Source organism: Odontesthes bonariensis, chromosome 10 (assembly GCF_027942865.1).
Source record: "Odontesthes bonariensis isolate fOdoBon6 chromosome 10, fOdoBon6.hap1, whole genome shotgun sequence".
Taxonomy (NCBI): Eukaryota; Metazoa; Chordata; class Actinopteri; order Atheriniformes; family Atherinopsidae; genus Odontesthes; species Odontesthes bonariensis.
Genome location: NC_134515.1, coordinates 6,425,765 through 6,451,448, shown reverse-complemented (window position 1 = coordinate 6,451,448; position 25,684 = coordinate 6,425,765). Strand labels below are relative to the sequence as shown.

At 39.8% G+C, this 25,684-nt stretch overlaps 2 protein-coding genes across 10 annotated transcripts in view; both read right to left on the bottom strand.

The window, feature by feature from the left end:
- The window catches only part of prex1 (phosphatidylinositol-3,4,5-trisphosphate-dependent Rac exchange factor 1), a 78,445-nt gene extending 77,897 nt beyond the window's left edge, over positions 1–548 (bottom strand). For both annotated transcript variants that reach the window (XM_075476070.1, XM_075476071.1), the window contains exon 1: positions 139–548. In XM_075476070.1, the coding sequence (XP_075332185.1) occupies positions 139–282 (144 nt within the window). In that variant the 5' untranslated portion in view covers positions 283–548. The remainder of the gene's footprint in view (positions 1–138) is intronic.
- A 2,581-nt stretch (positions 549–3,129) lies between these two features.
- LOC142390552 (ral GTPase-activating protein subunit beta-like) lies at positions 3,130–24,963 on the bottom strand. 8 transcript variants are annotated; one of them, XM_075476061.1, is made up of 33 exons: positions 24,819–24,963; positions 23,737–23,957; positions 21,760–21,962; positions 21,054–21,220; positions 20,779–20,965; positions 20,435–20,566; positions 19,978–20,156; positions 18,756–18,827; positions 17,897–18,048; positions 16,826–17,060; positions 16,184–16,219; positions 15,161–15,362; positions 14,821–14,988; positions 14,585–14,699; positions 13,686–13,833; positions 13,527–13,591; positions 13,282–13,426; positions 12,178–12,308; positions 11,326–11,508; positions 11,094–11,242; positions 10,716–10,903; positions 10,422–10,525; positions 10,134–10,286; positions 9,906–9,971; positions 8,845–9,054; positions 8,443–8,601; positions 7,975–8,143; positions 7,713–7,835; positions 7,487–7,623; positions 7,283–7,391; positions 7,089–7,167; positions 5,746–5,894; positions 3,130–5,343 (listed from the first exon to the last, which is right to left on the bottom strand). In XM_075476061.1, exons 2-33 carry the CDS (start codon positions 23,911–23,913, stop codon positions 5,150–5,152), a joined length of 4,686 nt encoding a protein of 1,561 aa, XP_075332176.1. In that variant the 5' UTR covers positions 23,914–23,957; positions 24,819–24,963; the 3' UTR covers positions 3,130–5,149. The 8 variants fall into 8 exon arrangements, with proteins under 8 accessions (XP_075332176.1, XP_075332178.1, XP_075332179.1 ...); XM_075476063.1 differs by lacking the exon at positions 9,906–9,971; XM_075476064.1 differs by lacking the exon at positions 9,906–9,971 and having other exon boundaries at positions 12,178–12,299.
- Between the last annotated feature and the right edge of the window lie 721 nt (positions 24,964–25,684).

Sequence of the window (25,684 nt, the reverse complement as noted above, 5' to 3'; positions counted from 1 at the left end):
ATCTGAGCAATCTATGTCAAAAAGCCAGCATTCAAGCGAGACAAACCAAAGCTGTGTGCACTTTGGTGAAATGTTAGTGTCCGTGTTGGAGAGAGAGAGCGCACCGGCAGCCAACGCGAGCGGTGTTGTCAAACTTACCGACTGGAGGAAAAGCAACGTCCGAACATAATCCCTTTCGGTGTTCAGTATTTCATTTAAAACGCAGAGCCTGAGTCGCTGCTGTCGGTCCGAGTCTTTGGCGGTGTGGATACCGTTCTCCGGATGCCCGTCGTCCTCTTCCATGATGGCAACTCAACCCGCAGAAAGGTCGCACTCTGTAGAAACACGCTTATTTTTCCCTGAGTATCCACTCTCTTTGCTGGACGGTTAATTCAGTCCATCTTCCAGCAGCGAGCTTTCCTAAACCTTTGCAAACTAGTGATGCGCAACGCACCACGCACAGATACAAAGTTCACCAAAAAAGTACCAAAAAAAAATACAAGCAGGAGAGCCCGGGTGGTGTGGTCGCTGCACCAGCTGAGAACAGGCAAGGCTGCAGAGAGGAGAGACGGCAGCGCAGGAGGAGGAGGAGGAGGAGGAACCCACAGCTCACTTCTGCTCTGAACACAAGCAAACAACTGCACCCCACATCTTAGCTTACATTTATAAACCGAGTGTTTCACAGGAGTCACACCAAGTAAACACGTTGTGAGTAGCTCTAATCCAGCTAGAAAGATGTGCGACCATAACAGACCTTGGGGCCAAATCAGTGAACAAACATGAGCTACTGTGTGCATAAAAATGTTTGCTCCAAAAAAAAAAAAATGAATTTAATGCTGAACTGAAAACTGTTTTGACAAAAAGCACCCCGTCAAGATAGATTTTAAGTTACTTTTAGGAAGATGGAAATAAAGGAAATAACATCCTTTAGGCTACTCCTAAACAAAAAGCAAGGTGTTAATTAGACATCATTTTAACAATTTCCCTTTTTTTAGTCGGATTATCTACAGTATATGCTAACAAGGTAAGACAAACTACACATCATTTTTCACAAATCTGTCTTCTTGAGTGTGTATTTTTATCGTGAAAAAATTTCTAATCATGCACTGCAACTTTCGAGTTGTCAAACGTTTAAAACATATATAATTGTCTTAAATTCAGGCCCCTTCCTTCCACAGCAGGGTCCCTCAAAACAGAGCAAATTTTTGAGGAAAGCGCCCTCTGGCGGGTACTGACAGAAGTGCTTTGCTGAACATTTCATGTTCAAACTGTCACTGTTGCAAAGTTTGGCTAAGAAGCAGTTTTTTACACCAGCAGTGATACCCACAACCCTTGGCAAAAGGGTGGAACCATCCCACTTGGAGGATATTAATTTAGTTATTTAATTTAAAAAAAAAAAAAGAATAATTTACAGCTAAGCAGTTTGGCTTTGTAAAACATGCCTAAAAGAAAATTATTTTAATTCATGGGAATGTTTTCCTTTTTTACATGGCATCGCTCCATCATGATTAAAAGAATATGAAATAATGACCAAAATAATAAAAACAGCACCTTGCTGCAGATCCTCTAGCTTTTATAACAGCTTGAATTCTTTGTGGCATGGACTTCAGTGATGAAAACTATTTTCTTCTTGAATTGGGTTTCCAACTTTTTTGTTGTCAGATGACGGATCGGTTTTGCAGGATTGAGTCTTGTCATAGATCGTTTATCTCACTTTCCACCACTAATCTTTCATTCAGATTTAAATCTAAACTCTTTGCTGGCCTTTCAGTCAATGAGTTGATATAGTCTTTCCTTAAAAAAAAAAAAACAGTTTAAATCCTCTGAACTTTGTGGCAAGATGTTTTATTGTCCTTAAAAATGGCCTCAGCACCACCAAACCTTTCAGCTGAAGGAATTACAAACATTTGTACATTTACTGTAGAGGTAATGCAATCTCCTCTGGTCCTTTATCTGACATCACCTCATCAATGTTGATGGAAATTGGTTAGTTTTTTCATTTTTATATGTTTCATTGAACCTGAACTAAACATAAGTTCCAGCATCATCTCCATGTCCAATTTATACTTTATACTGATGATTCATCACTGAATATCACTGTCGTCCTATCCTCCAGTTCTTGCCCAGTTCTCTTCAGCCTGCTGTAACCCTCTTTTCTTCTGTTTAATCTCAGTGTTGGTTAATGCTCGGCTTTTCTGGATGTAAATCCCATTTCCTTCACCCGGTTTCTTCCAGTGAAGTCGCAGACATCAACTCCTGTTTCTGAACATTTGTTTCACCATCTCTTTCGCCGCACATCATCCATCGCCAGGAGTATTGCTTTGAGTTTTCTGTGCTAATTCTTTGAACTCCTCCTCCTCGGGTTACCTGTGCGTTTCCCTTTTACAACTTTCCCATTTTGTTTTGTACTTGTTCCAAATTGTTCTAACAGCTGACCGGAACCCAAAATCTCTTTTCCAGACTCGGGAGTTAAATTACATTCAGGAGTTTCCTAATTCTTTCCATTCTTTCAACTGACAGCTCTCTTGTTGGGACCATTTACAGTCAACGAGGTTTGCCAAGTCAGTGCTCTCTTTTAACTAATATGGATATATTTTTGATTTATAAAGTGTTAATTTTAGAAATGCAAATTACAAGATCCTTCCATAATCATTCCTTCTACTTGCTAAGTTTTTTGTTTGTTTCAACAAAATGAAAAACAGCTGAATGACCATCCTCAAAAAGTTGTGCGCCCATATTTCTTAACAAGGAGTTATTTTTGTCTCAGTCACGTACCTTAAACATCTCGCCTTCCTGCCACAGCCTCCGATACCTCCAGATCATCCAGATCATCTTTCCAGTAAATCCAAAAATTGTCACTAGGTCTTCGTCAGCATCATGCGATCACAACTGGTCTGATGCAGTTTAAAGACAAACTTGGACATGGTTTTCTTGTAAAAGCAAGATTCGACGCTAGTCAGATTCGACCAAACTACCTTCCAAACAATAGGCCATAATCATACTGCCGACAGTGCAAATGTTTGTAAAAGAATGACAGAAATTTCATACGAAACCATTTTTGGCTCAAACTAATTGCTTATGGAGAGATGAGGCCTGGACATTCGAACCTTCTTACATCCTGTGTGGAAAAAGTATTAGGAATAGAAAAAATTAAAATGTCAATAATAGTTTTAATTGATAAATGTTACATTCAATACCCATTGTGTTCCCCCAACACACAATTGCATACATACATATTTTTTCTGTCTTCTCAAAGGAGGAATGCAACAAACAACTTGTAAATGTCTTACACTATCTTATATTTACATATCATCCACTTCTGTACATGGCGAGTCCTTAAATACGATCAAACATCAGAAGAGTAACAGGATACAATGTGTGACTGATTGTATTCAGTTTCTTTGAAACATATTTAATGTACTGTCCTTCCAAAAAGGCATGTGCATACAGCACTGTCGTAAAAAGTGAGTCACAAGTAGACATGATAGGTTAAAAACTCCACAACGCCTCTTCTTCATTCATGTATCACAAGATAAAACTCTTTCTTCAGCAGGGTTTTTCTTCCACAATGCTCAAAAATACAAAAAAAGTAATGTAGAGTGACCAAAGGAAATTAAAAAACAAACATAAAATGTGCTCAGTGCATTAAGACTTTCCAATATATGAAAGAAACGTCAAAGTGTTTGCCCTGTTCCATATCTGTGATAAATAAATTCACATTGTTACAGGCAGACAGTGAGAGGGCTTGAATCAAAACCAAAGTACAGTGAATGAACAGTAGTGAAATGATTTTAGAAGCAAAAAGAAAGATACTTAAACATTTATGAAGGCAAAACTGCAAATTCCTGTACTCCAAACAAGTTAAATATTCTTAATCTAGGTTTAAAAAAAAACAAAAATCGCAGCTTTGATCAGCCAAAATGAGTTATATAATGCCGTTCGCTACAATATTCTGGCCTGTGACTTTAACATATAGATTTAGCTTTGAGGACCAAGACACTTTAAACTGTGCTATGGTTCTGCTTCTGTTTGGTAGTGGCACAGACTTCAAACCTAAAATCTGTCCGTAGTCATCTTAAATTAGCCCAGCAAACATTAAGTGCAAACTCCACGAGCTCTGTAACTGCTCCCAGATCAGTAAACTCGAGCACTGAGGGTAAACTCACTCTAAAGTTTTCTTGTCCGAGAGATTCTGAAGACAAATGGGACATTGTTTAAAGTTACATAATCCCGTTTTTAAATGCCACATGCAGAGCTTTTAGGACTCCTAGAATCCTTGTAGTGTTAACTGACTGCCTGAACGAGCAAAGGAAAAGCTATGTACACACACACAGAAACACACCCACACACAGCGTGGTGGCGGTTGTGCGATATGATGGCCTTGCACAGAGCGCAGGTGTCAAAAATGACACCCGCATCCAGTCAAACCACACAGGAGTCCTATAACTTATCTGAGACATCCGACTGCTGTGATGACCAAATGTGTGCTCGCACTAGGAAGACTATAGCAGGCATGAGCAGGTGTGTTGATGTGGATGATGATTTGTCGTAAATTCGATTATTTATGGGTTTATTTCTTCTTTTTAAGCAAGTTCTATTGCGAAATATTATTACGATGCTTCTGTGTTCATATCCTTGGCAAAAAAATCCAAACGTAAATTTGTTTGATTGAGACAAAAAAACAGATTTGCAGATCTGGATTTTGGACACAACTGTATTACCAAACCTCGGGAAAATTCACTCGTATCACAGGGTTTAAAGAACAAACTTTTTACAAGTTCAGAAAGGCCAACAGTGTTACTAATGTATTGCATTTAAAGACAAGCAGGAACTCTTTGTCCACAAAGCATGAACCTAAACAAGTAGAGACAGTCACTGTTGAACTTCAGCCATTCAGATCTCCAGTGAGCAGCTGCAACACAGAAATGCAGTTTTTTTTTTCCCCCCACCTTGGCATGGTTTTTGACACTTCGATCTCAGAGTCAAAGGCAAACAGTGTTGATATAATGTATTCATATAAATAACAAAATAGTACAGTATAAATATAAAGATTCTGTGTGTAAGTGTGTGTATGAGTGTGCAAGCACAGTTGTAAATGGTATATACGGGGAGAATAAGAGTGCGTGGTGTGTGTGCGCTTGTGAGCCAGTGTTGGGACAGGACAGGGGGGTTAGAGGTGAGGCTTTCCTTCCCCCACCTCATGGAAGAGCGAGGTGTAAAACTCAGGCTCCAGTTGCTTGTTGCGGTAACGCTGGACAATCTCAGTTATTTTCTGTTTCCGCCTCACATGAGGAGGGTTGTACAAGTCACTTTCCAGGCGCTTCCGTCGGCACAAGCTGATGACGGTTTGACGCACAAGGAACCCTGGGAGGTGAACACAAAGACAGAAGCTGATCGGCATTCAAATGTAATGACTTTAAAAGAAGAAAACTGATGAATCCCGTTCAAGATGAATGCATAGCTACAGATAAGCATGTTCACAGTGTTTCACTTTAAATCTACTTTCGTACTTTTATGCGTTGTCAGAATGGAAAACATAGATAAATTGTGCTATTTGATGGCCACGAGTTGCATTACATGCACTCAAAAGGGTCGACTTTCATTGTTTTCTTACATGCAGCGTCATCCACACAGAAATTTGATTCCATGCAAAAGTTAGTGAATGGATTTTACTCTTTGACGCATCAGATGAATCTGAATAAAAAGCAAAGAGAGGATGCGGGGAGGAAGAAAGGACAAGTTAAATGACCCCATTTGAGCTGTTACCTAAGGCTCTGCGGCTGACCACCATCCCATCCACGAGGGGAATCACCATGCCAAATTTGCCCACAGCTCCATGTAACCGGATCCTGAACAGTCCTGTCTTCAGAGGATGGATGAAGATCAGAGGAACGTCCTTTTCTAGTAACCCTGACCTGCAGCAGGAATTACAAAAGGGTGGAGAAGACACTTGTAAGTGATTTGCCACCAACTTAAGGCTAAAGAAATCCTTGGCTTTGGGGTAAATTAGAAAGGATAATGACTCGAGGTAAAGGTTTTGGTGAAGATACTCAATAATCATTGCAGTTTGCTTGTGTTGTAGTTGTACACTTAAAACTACCTCCACAATCATTTCTGCTACAGTAAATATCTTCAGATGTACATTTCATGATAACTGACGGATGCACACATGGTGAGTTCAACAAAACCGTTAAAGTACTGGAAGGTAAGAGAAAAAGAACCATTAAACCTTAATGATACTGAACCCTGCACATAGACTCAAAACAGCAGCCTCTCTATTGAGGCTATCAAATATTAAAACAAAATAACATTTAATGCTCTTGACAAACAGAGGGAGCATAAAACGTATAATTGACACGATTATAGAGACAAAATAACACCACAGTTCATCATGATTCAAAACCAAATGACTCAGAGCTGAGCAAATGAATGTGGCGACACATAAAAAGCAAGGAAAACATGTTTAAAACTTTGCATGCATTCATGGTTCTGTTTAGTTTGATAACTCATTAAGACCCAATGCAACATATGCCGCCTTTCTCTTTTAGAGCAGGAGGGACATTAGGATGTTTTTACCTTCAATGCTTAGTTTTGTTGTAATTTTATGAACACACACATTTTCTTAATAACAAACGTAATAATTCAATAAGTGCAAGTGTCAAGATGTTTGAAAGTAAATATGAAACAACACCAGATAACAGGCAGATACATTAGGTATTTTCCTGTCACTGATTAAACAGATAGTTGAGTATTATTGGAACACATCTTCAGATAACAACCATTCACAGCATTGCGTCTCACCTAAAGTATTTTAGAACATTAAAAAGACTGACTAAAAAAAAACCACATAATTTTTCTGAAAAGACAAATTTGCATGTAGGACACTTCGCCCTCAGAACAATTGTCAACTCTGCCACACTTCCCTTTTTCTGCCAGCGTTTGCACACATTGCATGTAAACTTCCTGTTTGCGCTGCACGTTGTGCCACAATTCAGTTTAGCAGTTCTTTTTTTTTCTTTCTTCCTTTTTGCACCTGACCAAAACCAGTACACAAACCACACGTTCTTTATGCTGGTGCCAAAGTGCATTGAGTGTTAACTTCTGAATACCTGCAGGAAGTGCTGTTGCTCATGCTAGCCTCCAAGCCCGTGCTGGTTTCCGCCAAGAGATCAGATAACGGGAAGTTCTCTGAAAACAATAACATACAGGCACCGCAGTTCATTTAGTACACAACCACATCGTGTATTTGAGAAACACCTTCTTTAAGCAACATCTTAGTGTTATGGAGGTTTATAAAACTCACCAATATCGTCAAAGCGTTCCACCCAGACCACAAACACCTTCGTCTCAGGGCCCAGTTGGGGGTAAGACTTTCCAGTCGATGACCTCTTTGTCTTCACCAAAGGACTCAGCTGCCAAAACAGGACGAGTTTAAGCAAACACGACATACAAAACACAAATCAGAATCAGTGCTGCCAGCATACAGTTTACATAAACACAACAATACCTTTTTGGCAGACTCCATGTTGTCAGAATGGCTAGGGAACAGTTCCAGTGTAAGATTGGGTTGTTTGAGCATACCAGGCATGGGGTCTGTGTTGGTGTCTGCCTCCACTGTGGAGTCACTGTGCACTGATGACTCCTCTGCAAAACAAATTTCAATCTGTCAATTCGTTATGCCACACTGAGCCTCAGATATCTGTGAATTCATATTCAAACTAGTGATTACAGACCAGAATTTTCAGTCAGAGACGGAACAACAAAGGCAATCTCAGTCAGAGCATCGGCATAGTATAAAACTTTCTTCTCTCCGTTGTAAACTGAGCCTCCCGTGTCGTCAGGAGTAGCTAGTTCCTCTAAATGAGGGGGGGGAAAAAATTCAGGCTTAGTTACAGCACTACTAATTTCAGGCAGGTATATAAACAGCGGCTGCTTTAATGTAAATTCATCCAAATTATCCCTACATCTAATGCAATTGTAGAATTGGTAGCTTACCTCCTTGTTGTATATCATTGTTGTCAGAGCAGGAATTCAGGGACCAGCTTGTATCTAGTTGTCCTGTCCATCCTGGGTGTCGTCCCACATCCACAGGCCAGCCCAAGGACACCAAGAACTCCAAAAAGTGGGGCTGGACGCTAGCTGATGATTCAACATTTCTCAAGATCTGATGGATCAAATAAAATAAAGAAAGAAAAGTGGGGGGGTTATACAAATATAGTAAAAGAAGTCAACACTTGTTACTTTTCAGGCAGGTCTTGTAACCAAATGTCAATCTCCCTAAATACCAAAGGCCCACTGACAACCCACCAAGGCTGAAGTGCATCAGATAGCAGGTCATAAAGGAAAGTATAGAGCATGTACACACAGACTCACCATTTTAGGAGGAAGATGATTGAATATTGCAACTAATTTTCCCTATCCTATATCTGATTTGCTCAAAGCAGTCAGCATGTATTCCCTCACCTCAGGGCTGCTCTTCTGTCCAGCCCTCACATAGAAAATGAAGACTGTGTCAAAGGGACGGCAGGGAAGCAGGTCAAGGTAGCTGATGTCATCAAAAAATCCTGGCAAGGACGAGTCCAAGCCAATCAGATGAGGAGGTAGACGACTGTTGTTAGGTTCCTATCGATCATGAATACATACGTGTACAATTTAAATCATCTTCCTCAAAGTGTATGCAACAAAACCTTTACTAAATTTGTGCTGTTATTCATTTGTCTTCATTTCATAGAAATTAAATAGTATCACGAGCAAAATCTAATCATTAAACTTTACAGAAAGTCAATGGAAGGCTTGTATAAACCACTTAAAATCTCAGAGATATTCTAATAAATCGATATTTAAAAAAATGTTTTTTTAACCAACCTTAAGTGCCTCCAGAGACAGAAAACCAAAGTGGGAGAGGAAGAGGCGTGCTGTCTGGAACTCCTGCGACGGTGGAGGGGGTTTGCAGTCCGTCTGTGGGTCTGGGAAAAGCTTGGACTTCCAGATTTCGTCGCTGTGTCGCTCCAAAGCATTCTCATACTCTATCTGCTTACTTATCAGAACACGAAGCTTGTCATGCTGTATTTCAAGCTGCAAAAGAGGAGACAACAGGATTTTAAAACAAGGATATTGTGTCTGATGAATAGCGGTCTGCATAAAATTCAGCGTTACCCCCACAGGGAAAGTCCCTCTGCCCAGACAGATGCCACCTCTCAAAGTTGATATGAAAACTTACCACTTGTATCATCAATGCTTCAAGTAGAAAACTTACAAACCTAAACCTGCACAATCGAATCCAATCCAGTGCCAATGCCCTTGAATAAATCCTGTTTTTGTTTTAAAGCTGCCGCCTGCAACTTTTTTTTTGTCATATTAGCTTGAACTGTCATGAGATTCTGAAAGGAGAATATTAAATAGGCTGTTTAGGAAAAATCCCGAATTCTGTAGCTCCCTCTGAAGCCTGTAATCGTGCTTGCAAAAATCGAGCGCTCCCGGCTGTTTTTAACCAATCACGTTAGGTTTATTATTTATCTATTATCTGAGCAGAACAGTCACCAACCACGTCTTCCATGCTGAGCGTGAGTCTGCCCCCAGCTTGTGTGCGCGCACACTGGTGTGAACTCACGTGCACAACCTCGTCCACAGAGGGGGAGGGACCTGAAAGTTCTATCAGTTCGAATTTTCTGACTTTAGACTCGGAATTTTGAAAACCTGCCGAAAGCAGCTTTAAGCTTGAACTGTTCACTTTTTTAAAATTATTTCTCTGGTGGTTTTCAAAACTGACGTTTGTGGTGGTGGAAAAGAAACAATTACAACAAGAGCAATGCACTGGATTAAGAAAGCACACAAAATGATCATCACCAAACCAGATGATTTGACCCTTTTTTTTGCAAGAAAAACCCAAGTTAAATTCCATCTCTCTACAAAAAAAAAAAACTCACGTGGGGGTATTTACTCATCAGTGAGCTTGTAGCTCTTGAATCATCCTGCCAGCCCATACAACACACCTGGGTTTGTACAATAACAAATATGATCAATAAAGGCTTTATTTCAGCCACAACATCAAACAGCCCTGGTACTCCTTAACCTGTAAAAATATTAAGTTAGCGTGTATTTAGTAATAAAATTCATGTATATTCACTCGGTTCATCAGACAGCCATTTTCTCACCTCTCTACTGACAATGTCGTCCAGGTCAGGAATACTGACATCAGCTTTAACAAGCGGGATCTTATCCACTTCCTCGGGGAAGGGTCTTTGCTTGACGTTGTATTTGATGCCCACGTCATTGTTGGGTTTTGGACGACCCTCTGGAACAAACATCTGTTAACGGAGGAGAGAAGCAGACAGATAGAGAACAAAGTTGTGATATCAGAGGAGCAGATATGGGAAGAGAAGTTTTACACAGCCATTGACAATATTTGAGCTATTATGCAGCTATCTAGAATGTGAACTCACTCTCTGATTGGCACGAGCGCCTCTTGGTTGATGGAAGAGCTGCATGGTCCAGACATGTCTTCCAGCTGTCCCTCGAATCAAAACTGTCACTGATGGACTGGGATCTGTGAGAACAGATATGCTCTCATTTACCAAGATTAAGATAGCCAACTGGCTGTTGATTTACATATTTGTAAATTTTGTAAATTAGTACATAAAGGTAAACCTTTAAAAGGTATATATATATATATATATATATATATTCTAAATACATGAAATAATATTAGGTGCATGGGCAGATAGTAAGCCACTCACTCTGCTCATTGCCAAGAGGTTGCTCCAGCATTGCAAGGATGACCGAGTTGTCAAGGACAAAATAGCGGAAATGACTGGCTCCTGTAGCACTGAGTCTGGCATAGCGAATCAGGGTGTCTTCATTCAGCAGGCTGCAGGTGGACGCAGGCCCACTAGGAGAAGGGAAGGCCCCCAACACCTGCATGATACTGAGGAGAACACATAACGAGAACACAAGCAAGCATATAAATAGAAGAACGTGGGTCAATGAGTGGAACACATTTTATGTTGGAAGAGGATCAGAAGAACATCTGTGGAAACAGGGACACAGCATTTAAACAGCTAAGATTAAATGTCAAAATCCTTTTTCAAATGGTGATATTCCATGTAGAGGCTCACCAGGACAGAGTCGCCTCAGCAGCGTCTTTCACCCTCATTGAAGCTGGATTGTGCTCCTTCTCCCCTTTATGACGAACTTCCTGTTCATGACGGGATTTGCTGCCAGAGATTCCAAGTTCCACTATCTCCAGCACTTCTACCAAACAATCCTAGTCCAAAAAAAGAAAAATAATAACTTAAACAAAGTACTAATCTTCTAAATTTAAAAATATATCCAAGTCTTAAAACTTGCCTTTTCATCCAACATGTCAGGGTGCTCTGTGAGCCACACACACAGAAACTGAAAGGCAGCCACAATCATAGAGTGGAGGTCCCTGGATTGTAGAGGAGCTGGACGGCTGCACTGGTACACAATGTATCCACATATAGAGCTGACGGCTCGCTTACGGTCTGCAGAATCTACTCCCACCTTTACCTGATTAAACATACAAAAAGACACGCAAGATCATTTCAATTGTTTATTCGGTAAATATTTAAAAAAGACCTCTGGAAATGGTGCCAATTTATTAAAAAAGGACACTATATGTTGTATTTGACTTTTTATGTTAAATTGTTTTATGTTACGTTTTTTTTTAGTAATATACTATGCAGACAATTGTGTCTCTAGTGGAGGTGGGTTATTCAAAATAGACTGTACAGTCTTTAAGAGGCAAAGAAAGTGCAGTCTGTCAAGAATTTTCCCGCTTTTTTGGGAACTATGAGACTTGATAAAAGCTCTCACTTGCTGGCAACGCCCTCATAATGAACCTTGAATTTTCAGACTTTTCAAGGAAATTACATAAAAAGGAATTAATGTTAAGTTAATATGTCATAAGAAGCTAGTTACAGGATAAAGGTACCATAGTAATAAGCCTAGACTTTAAATGAACCTGCTTTATTGAATTTCTTTGGTTAATTTGCAGTGTCCCTGTAAAAGCGTGATGCTTTATAAATGTGTGCTGCATTGTTTAAAGTGGCTAAAAAAACTAAGGCTGTTTGAGACCTGTGTGATTCACAAGGGTAAAGCGGAACATGCACAATGGCCACACCAGGGCCTGGCCAGTATGTCGTGACTGCAGATTGCTCCACTTTCTATAATGTTTACCTTGGCAAGTCCAGCTAACAGCTCCAGGGCAGCAAGTGAAATGCTCATGTCTTGCCTCCACTGGGAGTTGAGTCTTTGCGTGACCAGGTGGATGCTGCGCACCAGCAGGCCTGCCGCAGTATCTGGAAGAGCTAAACCATATAACACCCCGAAATACCAAACACCGCAAAGAACAGAGCAATGCAGGATTAAGGCAACAAAGCCATAAAATTGTACAAGACAAATGAACTGGATTATCAGTTAGTAAATAATTCTAGACACTGACAACATGCATTAGGAAAGATTAAAGATAGCACAGCACACAATACTGAGTCGTGTATGTGTAAATTGAAGAATTAAAGATATGAAATAAAGACTGAGCGATGCCAACAACATAATATTGTCTGGAAAAAAAGGAAATATATATATATATATATATATATATATTTCCTTTTTTAAAATTACTTTAGAATTACTTAACACTAATTATGCTGTTGAATTTCCTATAAATAGCTAGTAGGCACATATTGTGGCCATGGCTTAAAGAGGTGTAAACGATAGAATATGATAGAAGTGAGCGCTCACAATTCGCCTACCAACTACTCTGTTTGATCAACTATATAGATGGCAAGAAACTGTTAAAAAAAAAAAAAAAAAGTAATATGCACTAAAACTAATTTAGAACAAGAGCCCTGCAAGCTCACCTCCAGTTTCCTGGTTGACATACTTGCCAATTAGCGACTTAAAGCTACAAAAAGCCTATTTAATCACAAACATCACTCAGCCCTGCAGAGGAAAAGACTACTACATTTCTGAAGAATCTCTTAATAAGAAAAAGTTTGGGGAATCCAAATAACAGCATCACAGCAAACAAATGAATCACCTACAAAGACATTTTACCCAGCGCTTCTTAACTCTGCAAACCACTTTAACCACGTTAGCTATAAAGAACAAACAAGTTAATTTATTAACTTTCATGCTTTGTGCAAATTAGCAAGCAGGCAGTTAACATTTTTAACAATCCTGCCGTAAGCCTGTTAAGCAACATCTGACCAAAGCTGCATTATTGTGTTAATTCCCCAAAGACCGGGATATTAGCATCTGTTGAGCAGCTGTATGTCTTACCATAGTCTCGGAGCAAAGCCTGTGCGGGACGCTCAGAGTCAGGACTGGTGGCCTCTGTGCTGCCTCCACTGGTGAAGCTGATACCACTGTTGGTACGACTGTGACTCTGACTCCTCAGTGCCACGTGGCTCCCGTCTACACTGCCCTGCATCCACAAGAAGATTAGCAATCCTGATGTCCAGGCCAGGTCCAACAGTAAGAAATCTTAATTGTTTATAGGTAAACAGAGGTGATCTGAGCCTTACTGTTTCAGTTTGTGCACCTATGGACTCTAACAAGGCTGAGTCTTGAACAATGTTCAGCATTGCACCTGAAAGAGGAAAAAAAGGAAGTGTTTATACACCGAATACTGGCAGGCAAAAATAACTAGATAAAGTGTAGAAGATGAAGATGTCAGTCTGTACCCAGGATGAGCTGCGTGTTGGTGGGGTCAGTCTCAGTCTGCAGCGCCCCTATGAGGACATTGACAAGGCGAAGCCTCAAGGATAAGAATGACACAGGCTGGTCATGGGGCCACCCATCCTCCTCATTAAACTTCCCCTCCAAAAGCACCTAAAGCACACAAAGTTAGTGAAGTTTGTTAGTACACATTTTAGAACTATTAGATAATCTGTTAACAATTATTTAAGATGACAGTCATTTTGTTTTTTCCAATCACAACAGGTGCATGACAAAAAAATAGAAATGGCATACTCATCACATCATTTCTCCTGTTTCTTCCTCTGATATTGTTTGATCTCACTATCTATCTATCTATCTATCTATCTATATATACTATATAAATCTTTTAATATTTGACCAACACCATTCCAACAGGCATCTATGGAAATAATCCATTTTTTATTCAAAATGCAGAAACACAATGTGGCATTGCCCCAATACACTGTATAAAATAAACAAAAATCTATTCTAAACATTAAAATATAACTAAATCATTAAAATCAGATATTCTAAATTTTTAATTATCAAAGAATGCAATGAAAAAAAAAAACAGTAATGGGAGGATTGCAATGGCTCAATTGACCAAACCTAAGCTTTAGTTTTTGAGGATATACTGTAATGTAGCAAATAAAGGTGGGTTTTTAGTGTTGATTTAAAAATTCAGAATGAATGTGCATCTTCAACATGTATTGAAAGGTCATTACAGAGAAAATGTTATGCATTAATATCAGTTTTGATCAGTCAACATAAATGTTATGGATTATGCAAGATTATGGCATAGGTGTGGGCACATTTTAAGCACATTTTTTATGTGAAAGGACAGTTTTTAATGTGAATAAGTACGAGACACTGAAGCAGTTACCTCCGATTTGATGTTGCCAAAGTGATGTGGCAGCGGCAGCATGGCAAGAAGAATGTTGATGGAAGCTCTCCTCAAGTCGGTGGGATTTACGTACATCTTGAATTTGGACAGCTCCCTAAGAGATGTAGGAGTTGTTTTTCTCAATCAATCAGCACACGACACAATGAGGCACATCAGAGGTGAAAGAAGAAAATCTTTCATAATCTAAAATTGCTTTGAGAAGCCAACTGTCTAACCTGTCTGGCACAATAGTCTCCAGAGCTGCTATGAAATAGGGCACGACAACATTGATGCCCTTCAAGTCAGTACAGAAGAGAGAGGAAGAGTTGAGAATGATAGAAGCCAGAACTGGTCGGCAGATGAAATCCGATATCTGGAGTCCCTGAATCAGGACCATGTAGAACCTGCAGGCAGAGATGAGGAACGGTACATTATCGTCTATCCTAGGTGCAGTTTCATGTAGTTTCAATCATTATATTCTTCTGACACTAGAATCATACTACTATAGTTAGGCTCATACAACTGGGTGAGAATTTTGTATCATTAAAGAAAAAAAATAAATAAATAAAACATCACCTGGACAGGTAAACGGGTAGAATCTCCTCTCCGGTTTTCTTGCTACAGAAGATGCGACACAGAGTCCCACAGGCCTCGGCTCGTCCTGCCTCATAGCTCTCTGGGAACTCATTAATATCAAATAATGGGTTGGGCACCATGGAGTCAGTGGACATTTGGGAACCCTTTCTTCTCAGCTCCAAACCAACCTGAGTGGCTATTGCTGTAGGGAGCAGGAAGAGACAGAGAATGAAAGGACCCTGAATTGTGTTGGGAGTCAATTGCATGCATGCATGTATGAGAAACAGGCAAACGTAGATATATCTACAATGTGCACAATTAAAGGTAAAACATTAGAAATTTGATATATAAAAGCAACAAAAAGCAGACATTTAATCACTATTACAAGAGAGACTTCAATGACTGCAAACACACACTCACATCCTTTAAAAGCATTCAGTAAAGGAAACTCTGACACAAAGAGTTTGACGTACAAGTTCCACCTATCACTGTCACAAAGTGTAGTGCGCTTGTGCTAAAATGTGTCATTCACTGTAGCATATCCACAAAGCAAAGTCCCTGTGTCAGCTTCCTCAATGTGGCAATTATATCACTGTCATTCAAGATACAGATCGTTCACTTCATGCATTGAGGCACCAAACTAATAAAATCACAACTCAAGTAAACTGACAACACATAAATAAAATACAAAAGGAAAAAAAGGAAAATTAAATTAATGCTGAACTGGGGTCTGAAACGCAATAGTAAGGATTAGCATGACTCAAAGGAAAACAACTTAAAATGCGGTGGCATTGTCACAAACTGGCAACATTATGGTTGAGACAAATGGTCAGTTGGGGAAATCCATTTCATCACCTTTGTAAAAACGCTGAAATAACGCTGGAGAACTTTTATATATGAGGAGTGGGGACATAAAACGATGGTGATAATGGCAATGATAATGAGGAATTCAACTGAAAAGCAGGAAGATTTGTCAAGAAACGCAAATCAAGTGAGGAAAAAAAAGCTGCCGTTCCTACTTACAAGATTTATAAGAAAGGAGAATTTGGATAAAAGAGGCTGCAAGATAACAGAAATAGTGGAGAGAGACAAAATCAAAGCAGATCCAATATTTTGGGTTCAATTCATATCAGGCATGAATTGTGCTTTTGTTCTCCTCAATACATGACGTTTGACCCATTACAACTCTTTGACATTCAATCAGACATGGTAGACACGTGCAGGACACTACACCAAAAAGAGAGATATAAATGAAGAGCCAATTCCATTTAAAGTATAAAGTTCTGTATATGCTGTCACAGAGCGCTCAATTGGTGGTTTACCAATAAAATGACTGCATATAAATCCTTAATGAACAGTTTTAGCCCGTATACAAATTTATCCAGGTTTAGATAGTTGGCAGATGTAGATGGTTTAAAAATCAGATGGGAATCTCATTTCAAGGCCACTTCTAACCAAGCCCTCCAACACACAGAAAGGCACAACAAAGTTCCCGAGAAAATGGTGAAAAAAAGGAAACGATATCCCAACGACGTACAGTAAAATAAAAAAACAACACTAAAAACACAAACCTCCACAAGAAACACATAGTAATGAACAGCAACATAACACCCACTTGCCCATGCATTAACAGAAATTCTATTCACCACCATTTCCAACTCTTACCGGTCATGCTGGGGTCTCGGCTGAGGCCACTGTGCAGCTTACAGTGCACCAGAGCAGCATCGAAAAGCCACTGGCCAAACAGGTTTAGGATGCTGTTGACCTTTGGCCGCGCTGGGGCTGGCAGTGGCCGAGACTCCCAACCACTCTGGTTGGGGCTCGAAAGCAGAGTCGGGGAGGACGACGTTTGCTGCTGCTGTTGCTGCTGGGATGCTTTGGTTGGTTGACTGCCACTGCCCTGTGGGGTGGGGTGGGGTGGGATGTTTGGTTGAGATTTATTAGTTTCACTGACAGATCACGAGCAAAGATGATGAAAAGATGATTTCTTAACACTTTTTCACGTTAAATGAGAATTAAGAGGTAAGACCCCCCTTTTTCTAACAAGTGCACTGTACTAATAGCCTGGGAATTCCCATGCTACTTTGTGCGCGATTTCATTCACACTGCAAAGGCAGCCTGGAAACCACCGCCCTTATTTTTGCCTGAGTTAGGGAACCAATCATAGAAGGGGGGGGGGGGGGGGGGGGGCAGCAAGACGATGACGACGTCTATGCGCTACACCGAAGCTTGTAGAGTGTTAATCCAACATGGCAGCGGACACAACGTTACCGTTCGATGCAGCCTTAGAAAGTGTTTTAAGTAGCTTAGAACGCAAGTTTACTTTTAAAAAAGAGCAACGTTCTTCTTCTTCCTCGTCAAATTTCTGTCGCTCTACATACGTCATCTGGTATAAGTGATACAATTGGCTATGAATCGCGCGCAAAGCAGCATTGGAAGAACCAGACGCCATTTGATAGACATTCGTAGCGCCGAATAAACGGCTCTAGGCATTCGTAAACCACGCCTCAAATACGAGAAAATGCACACCTAGTTCCCAGACCACCATCTCATCGAGATGGGGACTCGTCAGCCAGGCTACTGTACTAAAAAAAAAAAAAGTCAACAACAGTTCATAAAAATATTATCAGCTCAGTTCAGTTTATATACCCACATCTAATAATGACTTCAAACCTTGATTTTATTTCCCATCCATACACCAATGAAATGTAATGGCTCTGTAACACTTGCACTTACAGTTGAACTCTTGCTTGTAGTTTTGGTGACCCCTGCATGCCGCTGCTTGCGACTATGAGGGGGCGTAGTGTTGGCAATGGAGGGCGGCGGGGACATGCTCATTCTGTTTACTGGGGTGGGCGGGGCGCTGTCCGCCCTGGGACGTGATATACCTGTTGACAAGAAGGTAAAGTAAGTGGGGCAGTTTTAGCTTTTTTTCCCCCCTCTCAAAGCAGTGGCGTTGGGTTCAATTAGTCTCAGTAAATGACATGAAGACAAAAGAAAATGATTTGGCATCAGAGACTGTGAGTTAATCAAAGACAGTTTTCATTCATAGACATGCAAGACAATCATTAGGTACGAATCACAATCATTGATGTGCATCAATCTTGATTGACTCTTTATGCCTGCAGGAGTCCCCTTGTTGATGATCTTGCAGTTTAGTCAAGTATGTGGGATATTTCATTTTGCAGATGCAAGACTACCCACAGTTCATAAAGTTCCAGTGTGTAACATTTAGAGGAAGCCAATTGCAGAAATGCAATGTAAAATTCATAGCTAGATTTTGATCAAAGTAGAATTTTGTGTGAAAATTAGGTTGGTTGCGTTTTCATTACCTTAGAAAGAACGGTTCTTATCCAGAAACACTTAAGAAGGCCCTCCCCGGTACTACCGTAGCTCAAAAGGTGAAACCAAACGCAGACTCAAGCGCAGGCATTTCAAGTTTGTGGCCACCATACTTTGGGAGTAGGTGGGGATATTCATTTGTTTACAATTGTCACTACATCCTACACACTGGACCTTTAATATCATCACCACAAAAAAACAAACCAAATGCCCAAAGTATCTCATTACATGACGTATCAGCTGATGTCTGTACCATGAGAGAGCAGCACTGGACAAAAAGTGAACACCCGTACATCCCGTACATCTCTCTTTTCAACAGAGACACCTACAGTGTAAAGAGAAAAATAAATACCAACATGTTTCTATTCAGATATTTAAAAAGGTATACTAATTAAGAGTCTCCTTGTCCATTATTTAGGGGTTGAGCCAGAATGACAACTGTAAAGAGGAAAAAAACTTCCTAAAAAGATCATGCTTGGATTTGCTGTAAAACGGTAATATGATTCAGTGTTTTGCAGTTAACTCTTTCCTCTAATAATAACAAATATTATGCATCTTATCTTATATCACCTTTAATCGTACTTTGATTTTAAAACAGCATGAAAATTAACTTTCAACAAATTTTAAGTGTGCTTTAGATCAAAACAACCACTAAGGCTACGTTCAGACAGCACACTGAAGTGACCCAAATCCGATTTTTTTGGCCCCATGCGACCTGTATCTGATCTTTTCATGACAGTCTGAACAGCACAGATCGGATTTTTTCAAATCCGATCCAGGCCACTTGGATATGTGGTCCTAATTCCGATACGCATCTGATCTTTTGCCATGCGAATGCAGTCTGAACGGCCAGACCGCATTTATCCGACCTACGCGTCTTAAAAAAGCCGCTCACATTAGTCCCACCACTCCTGGCTACGACGACGCACCCAAACGTGTCTTTTGATAGACGATGCCACTGCCCCACAAAAGGCCAGGGCCAAAAGCCTAGCTCATTTTTCTTTTTAATATCCTCTTTAAAATTATGCCGTGATTAATGTGTTGGCTCCGGCTGGACAACAACTTTAAAATCGCAATATATGCATTCCTACTCTTACCATCCATGTTTACTTCCGCAAACACTGGGCACGTATGACGTCATCGTACGCTCTTCTGCACATGCGGGATAGTATGGGGCGGTAAGCCGTTCACACAGCAGGCCAAATACAGGTCTTATTTCATTGCAATGTGAACGACCTCACAAAAAAAATCCGATTTCACAAAAAAATCGGAATTGAGCATCAAGGCCTGCAGTCTGAACGTAGCCTAAGTCTGCTTTTACCCTTTCAAATGGACACTTCTTTTGTATGGTGAAAAACCTCAATGCCTTGTTTAATGATTTAATTTTGACATTTACACTAAAGTTTATTTACTCATAAACCAAAGTCTTCAATGTCACACAGCTGAGCTTTTCATTTTAACTCGCATCTTCTTACCCAAGAAGGCATCCACGAGGCAGCTAACCCCTCTCATTGCCCTGAAGAAGATCTGGGGAAGCTGTTTCAAACACGGATGTAATACCACTTCGTGAGGGATTCCGCTCGTGTTCAGAAACTGTTCTTGAAACTTTGGAGTGGTGCTCACTATCACAGGGTTGCTCAGGTCCACTGGGTTGCTGGAAAAAAAAGAAAGGGAATTAAGTATATTAATTCAATTTGCAAAAAGCTTACAGCTTCCACTTAAAGTGAAAGAAGAGAGAAATAAGTGAGTTGAAGAATAAATATATACAAGAAGGATGTAAAAGACGACAGAAAATCATAAAACTACTCATGATAAAACTTTTATGTAAAATCCTTTTCTTAAGGTACAAGAGCAAATCGAAAACTTCCAAAATTCCACTTAAAACATACAAAGATGTTGAGATAAATGTATTTATATTGAGGTATCACATACCTGATCATGTGAAGAAAGCGATACCATGTCTGTGCCACACAGTCATTGTCCATCTCTAAAGGAATTAAATTGGCATCATCATCAGCAACTTTAAAAGGTGGGAAGGATGGACCATGGGTAAACCGCAAAAGTCTGTGTTGTAGTTGGGGACAAGAATACACAGATTATTACAGTTAGTAAATAATATGGACATTTAAAAAAAAGACTTTTTACAATCATCATTTGTGAAGTCATAAACATGTGTTTAGTTCTCTTCTCGTTGTAACTTTGTCTTTGCTGCTAACTTCTATGAGATCAGTTTTAGCCCTAAATCTAAAACAACATGAAACTAAATCTACTCTTACCTGGAAGTAAGAGCACAAGCCACTCTGCTCCACTGCTCTACAACAGGAGGATGATGTCTCCAGTTGGCCAGCATTTCTCGTGCGGTTTTCCAATATGGCGGCGTGGGAAAGCAGCGGGCACACGCAAGCAGCCACACTTCGAACAGCACAGACATCAATTTCTCTGCTAATTTTTCTGCTACACCCACTGCAACAAAAAGCAAAACAAGATCATTGTTAACCATCACAACCAATAGCTGAGTGGTAACTGGGTAAATAATTTGGGGTGGGTTTACCTCCAACTGTGGGCGGTGCAAGCAATGTATCATTGATGCGAAGCAGGAAAAGCAGCAGCACCTCCCAGGTTTCTCTCACCATGGAAACAGACTCTCGTGCCAACTTCTGGACAGCAGTCAGTACCTGCTGGCAAAGCCTGATGTGGTTCAGACTATGCTGTTCAGGCCTGGAGGTACGCACAGTTGAGTTTGAAATTGGAGGATAAAAAAAAGCCGCAATGAGACAAGAGACAGCAGACGCAGTTAAAACACTGTATTTTAAGCTAGTGGTCAACCAATTTGGGCTTTTCAATGGCCAATTATTTAATGCTTGAGTTAATGATTTAATGTCTTCATCTGATAAAATACATTCGTACAATAATAACAAATGACACAGAAAGCTCATTAACTTCGATAAACATATATCACTTTTATGTCTGTGATGTCTCTGCGTGCTTAAATTGATAAATCCAGCATACGGTCTGCACTACACTTATTCATTTTTTAAAAAGTAAATGTACACAGATTATTAAAAGCATTACTACGCCACCGTCAGAAGGCCGCCTGCACTGCAGATATGGCTGGCTGCATAAAGTCGGCCCATTTAATTGGCCAAAAAAAACTGCAAACACAAACAGCTGGCATTCTCAGCAGCATTGACAGTTAAAGATTTAAGTACATTATAAGGGCATCAAGATTAAGGCTCATCAGAACTTCTTTCACATACCTTGGTACAAAGACGTTGTACAGATGTTTGAGAATGGTCTGAACGTACATATTGGGCTCCCTCACCACAGGCTGTGGCATGGAGTCTCTCGGCGACACCAGGGCCATCATCCAGTCTGTATATACATCCACACACAGCTTGACAGTGTCCCCTTCTAGAGGAAGGGTCAGGCCATAGCACAGTACCTCCATGGTCCACTTGACCTGGGGACCAGAGTGTTTTTTTTTATTATTATTATTGTTAGATATGAGCAATGGGTTTGCAGCAGCATTTGGCTTTGCAGCATACAGATGTGGGATGGTCCCATAAACACTCCACATTAAAATAAACTATTTTTCAATATGCTACTGTTTTTTTTTCTGGCAGTGAGAACTATCTCAAGTGAGTCATCATGAGGACTTTCACACTTCTCATAAAACTGTCTCAAAAATGAAGGACAAAGATTTAAGTTAACAAGATGACAGCAATAAAACACAAATAAAACACATACGGTTCATCTTTTTTTACATGTTTCATCATCTCTTGTTCAATCAAAAACAGGCTGAAAGTTAAAAGGTGATGAATAAAATGGCAGTGTTTTATATAAACATCATTGCACCACCATAAAACATGACAGTAAAGTCACGGGATGTTTTCTTGCCCATAATCCTGATCCCAATCTTGATTTAATCAGTAACTGCAACAACTTAATGCTATCCAAAATAATGTTTCCACCATTTAGAAGGCTGCACAATTCTACTAACCTCAGCCTAAACAAAAAAAAAAAAAACTCTCTTTAACAATTCCCTGCAAAATTTTGCAGAAATTTGCTAGCATTAATAGAGACGTTGGTTTGGATCAGTAGTGAGAAGTCTATCTGCAGCTGCAGCACTTCAGATATACTGTGCACCCAACACAGTTCCTCTCACATCCCTTCCTGACAGGCTGTCACATCATTAATTGAAGCTGCTTCCTCACTGTGTGTTGGCTGATGTTCTAGTATCATTTTGTCCTTTTTTTCACCATGAAGGGGGAATTCTTTGACAGCTCATTCTTGTACAGCTTGCACACACAAAAAATAACAAAGTTATCTGGTTTTTAATAGCAAACCATCAAAAAATGGTTTGAATTAGCTTGTCAAGAGCCTTCCCAATGGGTCAGGGCATCCCCATAAAAGACTGCATATATCTTGATACATAGCATGTGTTGTGCTTGTCAAGTAGTTCGAGATATAAAATAGGCAACCGAAATATTGCAGATCAATAAATGCACAACACGTAGAAAACATAAGCATACTTTAACTGGGTGTCATCTGTCCATGTCTACTCTGTTTCACAATGAAGCCTATAGCAGAGAGAGAAAAAGCTATCTTTGTAGCTTTTACATGGTAGACTCGCTACAAAACAAAGGTCAAAGATATAGGACAGCCCTAGGGATTTGGCCTAATGGAACTTTCATTGACTAACAGCATGAGGGAAAAAAACTCCATGTGAAGTGTATGCCTATACACATACTAGGGGTGGTAGCATTGTGCCATGATTTAAACATAAAAAAGTGAAGCTGGTCAGTATAAATGTCATGATGAATTAATCTAAATTACAAAAAGATCCTTTTGGAATTCCTGTTTCAGAGAAAAAGCAAACTCACAGCGCTCTGAAGATTTAGCACAACGACAAAAGGGGCAACGAGGCCAACATAGAGATGGCGTTTGTCCAAGAAATGTCTACCAGTCCTGCTGAAACATCACTCAAGTGTACAATACAGAAGAAAATAACAAGCTACCAGAATGTAGACATTTGAATGTGATGACAGCAGTAAAATTAACTGGCACTCTCATTTTAAATTAGATATTTTTCTTATTCAAGTTTTTGGGCCTATCTCCCCCATAGATCATCTGAAGAGTTTTCAAACTGACAGCTTGATGATGAAGTCGCTGCTTGGCATTGATGATTCCAAATGACATCATTGAAAATCTAATCAATAGTGTAGACCACTCACCTCTTTGTCTGTTTTAAGGATGTTCTCTGTGGCAACGGGGCTTACAGCTGTGCCCAGAGGCTTGACCACAGCATTTGCCACCTCTGTGCCCACACTTGTGGGATAGGTGTGCAGAACGCTGAGGTGGCCCTGGTCACTCTGCACCACCAACTGCAGCGAGCGCCACTCGGAGTACATGCTGTTGATGTATAATGCTTTCTACTCGCACCACCTGCCTCCACCTGCAGAAACACAAATACAGCAGTCAACTTAACATAGCAATCCGGAAAAACTGCTATTACACTATTTCTTCAATTTAATTCTTGAAAGTTTATACGGCCAAAACTATCTAAGTGTTACACTCCTAACAGAGAAAAACTGTTCAACTTCCACCAGATTAACGAGTGTATTTTCATAATCTCACGAGGCTAGACATGGCATGATATAAAACAATAGAAAAGATTAATTTTGCAATTGTAAGCCAACTGTCAAATGAAACCTGCATGCAAAGCTAAATAAAGACCTTTTAGTAAAAGAGTCTACTGTGGTTAGCTGACATTAAACAACCCAGATGTTTATGTTGCTTCTTGCGTTTCATTCCCCTTTCTCCAGTTAAAACAACATAGCATATGTAAAATACCTACTGTGTTTTGTCTTTTGTTTTTTCTTAAGCGAACTGAAGCAATGATTAACGTTTTATCCACGCCTTGGATCGGTAAAAAGCAAAGGAGTCCCAACCAGGAAACGGATCTTGATTTGAATAGCCTGCTAGCGTTAGCTAGCATTAGTATCAAAACATCTTCCTCATCTTTTTGATGACATTAGCTGAAGTTAGCTGCTGACTTGCTTTAGTTTTACAAATCCATCTTGCTAAATAAATCAAAAGACTATTGTTAATATAAGAAAAAACTAACAATGCCACATGACCACTTCTGAGTTATTTTCGACTACGTTGTAGTTGATCTGACGTTACTAGCTAGCCTAGCTAATGTTCGATAATTTAGCCTCTTCGTTGACATTAGCTTGCTGAACTGGCTAACAGGCCAACTTTGCAAAGACGCTAACGTGTCTTAGCCAGCCAGGAGAGCTATTTAATTCCTTACCTGCACAAACTGCATACGTTGTCATAACAGAGCTCCCAAACTTGCAGTTTCTGCTTTCAGTGCAGACTAGTCTAAACCATAACAGCCTCCATCGTCGCAATGTCAGGGCTCGGATATTGTCGCTTGACGGGCTAACGGGAAACAGAATCCGGAGGTTGGCGCCCCCTAACGTTTGGTACAGTCAGTACACCTGAAGGCGGATCTAAGGGGGAGAAATATGTTAGTAGACACAAAAAGGTTTAACCAGTGGTGTTCAAAATGACAAAAATTCTTCTATGCAATATGTCTTACAAAACTGAAATTAAAATGAAAAAGTCTAATCAGGAACGGAAATGTGTGGTATGTTTTTCAATTAGAACAGTCAATTAGAACAACAGTATTGTAGCCTGATCCAAAGAGCTATTCTCTCAGTGTCAGTCACTTTGTTGAAAAATAATCAAAACCAGCTTAAATCATCTAAAATCATCTGTTCTTTTAAAAAAAAAAAAAGTATCTATTCCCGAGCAAGATTTGCCTAAATGTTGGCATTTATTTCACAAGCACACTCTTTAGCCGGAAGCATCTGTGAATTCAAAATCCGTAAACGCTGAGTCAAAAAGCAAATACATTCATCTTATTACAAGATGGCACTTTAAGATATATAGCTTAGTGATACGAAGAATTGCTAAACATTGGTTACAATTTTTTCATATTTAAACATTGTTGATTTACAGTTTTACATATTCGTGTGTGTCTTTATTCATATATGTTACATTTAATGCAATAGCAAACACTCAGTTGAGGTGTTTTTTTTATAAGATAAGAACATGAAACAGCTGCAGTAGACCTGACTAAACACAGACAACAAAATTATCAGATGACCCATT

Excerpts from the sequence above, each read along its gene's own strand:
- LOC142390552 (XM_075476061.1), bottom strand. The coding sequence starts at position 23,913 with ATGTACTCCGAGTGGCGCTCGCTGCAGTTGGTGGTGCAGAGTGACCAG. Across the intron at positions 20,157-20,434 it reads CGCTTTCTTCACATGATCAG|CAACCCAGTGGACCTGAGCA; the intron begins GTATGTGATACC and ends TTTTTTTTCCAG. Across the intron at positions 10,287-10,421 it reads GCGCTCGTGCCAATCAGAGA|ATGTTTGTTCCAGAGGGTCG; the intron begins GTGAGTTCACAT and ends CTCCGTTAACAG.